At 47.1% G+C, this 3,309-nt stretch overlaps 1 protein-coding gene across 1 annotated transcript in view; it reads left to right on the top strand.

The window, feature by feature from the left end:
- Positions 1-2,953, top strand: part of sox18 (SRY-box transcription factor 18) — a 4,968-nt gene extending 2,015 nt beyond the window's left edge. Inside the window, exon 2 of the mRNA XM_071513692.1 lies at positions 1,460-2,953. Within this exon, the coding sequence (XP_071369793.1) occupies positions 1,460-2,844 (1,385 nt within the window). The 3' untranslated portion in view covers positions 2,845-2,953. The remainder of the gene's footprint in view (positions 1-1,459) is intronic.
- Positions 2,954-3,309: the final 356 nt, after the last annotated feature.

Here is a 3,309-nt window from a genome sequence, read left to right as displayed (position 1 = left end):
ACAGCGCTCCACTGTTGGCCACTGAGCAGCATTTTGGGGTTAACTGCCTTGCTCAAGGGCAACACACTGAGAGATAATGAGGGCGAGAAAAGTGTTTCTTAATTATGGTCTCCACCTACATTCTTACAACAAGGCTGGGATTCATAACAACCTTCTGGTGAGAAGAATACCTCTCTAACCTCTGGACTACTGCCGTCTCCAACTATAACCCAAATTGTAAATGACTCAATGTACAAACACATGTAGTGTTCAGTTCACACCAGCGTTTCCTTCACAAACTTTTGCTGGAAAGCCCTCGGAATCAGCATTTAGACCAAGTGACATTAAGACATTAAGACTCCACAATAAAGTTGTGTTCGAGCTCTCATAGGCAGCAATCATGTCTGTTTCAGTGGTTTACACAACACAGAGACTTGTACAGACATGTATCAATTAGCTGATCCAAATTAAAGTAGACAGAAAAAACTGTTTGACACTGTTCAACGCGTTTCAGAACTGGCTCTATGGGGTTCTTTGCTGTTCCTATTATGAAGCACCATAAATCAGCATTTTTACCAGTCCACAGGATGTGATGTAAAATATCCTTTTGTGCTATTTAGGGTGAGTACTTAGCTTGGATGTTAGAGGAAAGAGGGCTGGATGAGAGCTGGTATGTCCTTGGGGTTATCAAGTGAGCTCTTCCCATCACTGACGTTTGGTTAAAATAGACCCAGGATGCCTCTAAAAGGATCAACAGGAAGCTCCGGCGTCCCAGAACCACATCAGACCTAAACTCACCTACACCGCCTACTGACATCGCACATTTAGGGTTACATTTAGCCGATAATATCTCCCATACTGAGTTCCAAGCTCTCCTTCAAGCTCAGCAACAATACAGCGCTCTCAGGTGACGTAACGTACCCTCTGGCGGCCATGTTGGAGGTCCTCAGCTCTTGGGCAACAGTGGCAGTGAACAACTGATTGTGTTTATAAACGTAAAATTTGGCTGTCTCAAAATAATTATTATGTATTAGATCTAAGATTTATTATTTGTCAGTATGTGTATGTGGGTGTTTTTTTTGTTTTGTTTTTTTGCTTTTAAGCAAACTTCAAAAGGGACATACACGGTGTACCCTCTTTTTTCCTCTTGATTGATGAATTAATTGATTGACTGATTGTTTTTTTAGTTGAAATGTCTTTCTGTAGAAAAACTATACTAAAATATTTAAGATGATTCTTTTAGCTTTGTTTCGACTGCCTGATGGGGACAGTGACATGGTAGTGATGATGTTGATGATGATGATGATTACCATGGTGATGATGAGGAAGATAATACCCTATGAACTACAGTGTCTAATACTTATCTTGTTCCTTCTATCTTTAGACCAGACCCTAAGCATGAATACCAAAAGATGATGAAGATGATGTTGATGAAGATATTAGAACCTAAACCTTCTCTTGTCTTCTCCCTGTCCCCCAGGTCAGTCATGGAAGGCCCTGAGCGCTACAGACAAGCGTCCATTTGTGGAGGAAGCAGAGCGTCTGCGTGTCCAGCACCTCCAGGATCACCCCAACTACAAGTACCGGCCGCGCCGCAAAAAGACCACCAAGAAGCTCAAACGGGTCGAACCGGGGCTGCTGCTCCACAGCCTGGCTCAGGGTCCAGGCCTCGGGTTGGGGCACGGAGTCAGTCCCTTGGGTCCGGAAAGCCATTCTGGTGGGTCTGCATACGGACCACCGGGTGCCCACCCTCCGCACCACCATCACCCCCACCACCTGCTGCCCTCCTTGGGGCACTTCAGGGACCTCCAGCACCCGGGGCATCCGGAGATGGAGAGCTACGGCCTGCCCACACCGGAGATGTCCCCTCTGGATGTTTTGGAAGACGGAGGTGGGGAGTCTGTGTTTTTCCCCCCACATATGCAAGAAGAGGCCGGGATGGGGGGTTGGAGCGGGTACCACCACCTCCACCATCACAACCAGCACTACAGCCACCATAACAGTCATCACTACAACAACCACGGTCACCACAACTCCATACACGGTGCAATGGCACACAGTCAGGGTTCAGGGATGAGTATCAGTGCCAGTTTAAGTTCCGGTATCGGGTCCAGTTTGAGTCCAGGTGGCAGTTCTGGAATCGATTCCAGAATGAGCTCAGTTGATTCTAGGATGACCTCGGGTGGCATGGGTTCGGTGAGTTCCGGTGATTCGAGAATGAATTCCGCTCACCACATCACCTTGAGAAGTCCCGCCAAGTGCCCGCCCCCTCTTCCCGATTCCTCCTCTCCCGCTTCCTACCCCCAGCCTTCCATCAGCCTCTCTGAGCCAATCAAATCCCACCAAATGCCCCTTGGCGCCGCTCCTGCGGGCTACTTCGGCCAGTTGTACGGGAGCAGCGCCCATAACCCCGCCCATTTCACCCCGTCTCACCTGGGGCAGCTTTCGCCTCCTCCTGAAAACTCTTCCTCCTGTTCGTCCTCCTCCATCCCTCCCTCATCCCTCCTTCCCCAAACGCACTTAGACCCTTCTAATCCTGAGTCCTCCGGCCACTTGGGCTCTTCTTCTGCTGAGTTCTGGTCCGAGGTGGACAGACATGAGTTAGACCAGTATCTAAGTGTCGGTCGGACCCGAGCGGAGGCCTACGGACTGGGTGGGGGCTGCGGAGCCGGGACCAAAGTTATGGGTGGGCGTAGTAGCAGTAGTGGTAGTAGTAGTATTAATGGTAGTGTTGGCAGTATCATTAACAGGGATGTAAGTAGCATTATCAGTAGTAGTGGGTGTGAAGAAGGGAGCAGCCCTCTCATATCTGTTCTGTCTGATGCAAGCAGTGCTGTCTATTATAGTGCCTGTATCACTGGATAAATACTCTAATTAATCATCTCTTGCACCATCCCACATACTGCACATTTTGGTTTAACCCATGCTAACAAATGAAAGGTGGTGGGGAGGTTGTGTTTCGGGAAGGTTTGTTTTGGCTCATATTTTTAGTCAGTATCAAGTCAGTGTCATGTCTAGCTTATTTTTCATAGACTCCCACTCTACTTTACAACTTTAAAGTTTTTCTAAAAGTTAAAAAACACAACCTACATGCAGATTACACAATTAACTGCACAAACATTTCTTGGACGCAGAGCTCGATGGATCCAAAGATCCACAGTTCTTTGGAGTGCAATTTTAACTGGCAAATTTGAATGGCAAAAAAAACTATGGAACTTGAATATGGGAATATGGGAACTTGATTTTCATTCATTCCTTCATGACCATGGCATTCATGATCTTGGAAGGTCAGCAGCTAGCTAAGCATATCTAGATAACTTATGACTAGAT

The sequence above is a fragment of the Centroberyx affinis genome, unplaced genomic scaffold (genome assembly GCF_046629955.1).
Source record: "Centroberyx affinis isolate AG114_WGS23_722 - 3 ecotype Tasmania unplaced genomic scaffold, CSIRO-AGI_Caff_v1 ptg007407l_1, whole genome shotgun sequence".
Lineage (NCBI taxonomy): Eukaryota > Metazoa > Chordata > Actinopteri > Beryciformes > Berycidae > Centroberyx > Centroberyx affinis.
This window is presented reverse-complemented; position numbering and strand designations above follow the sequence as displayed.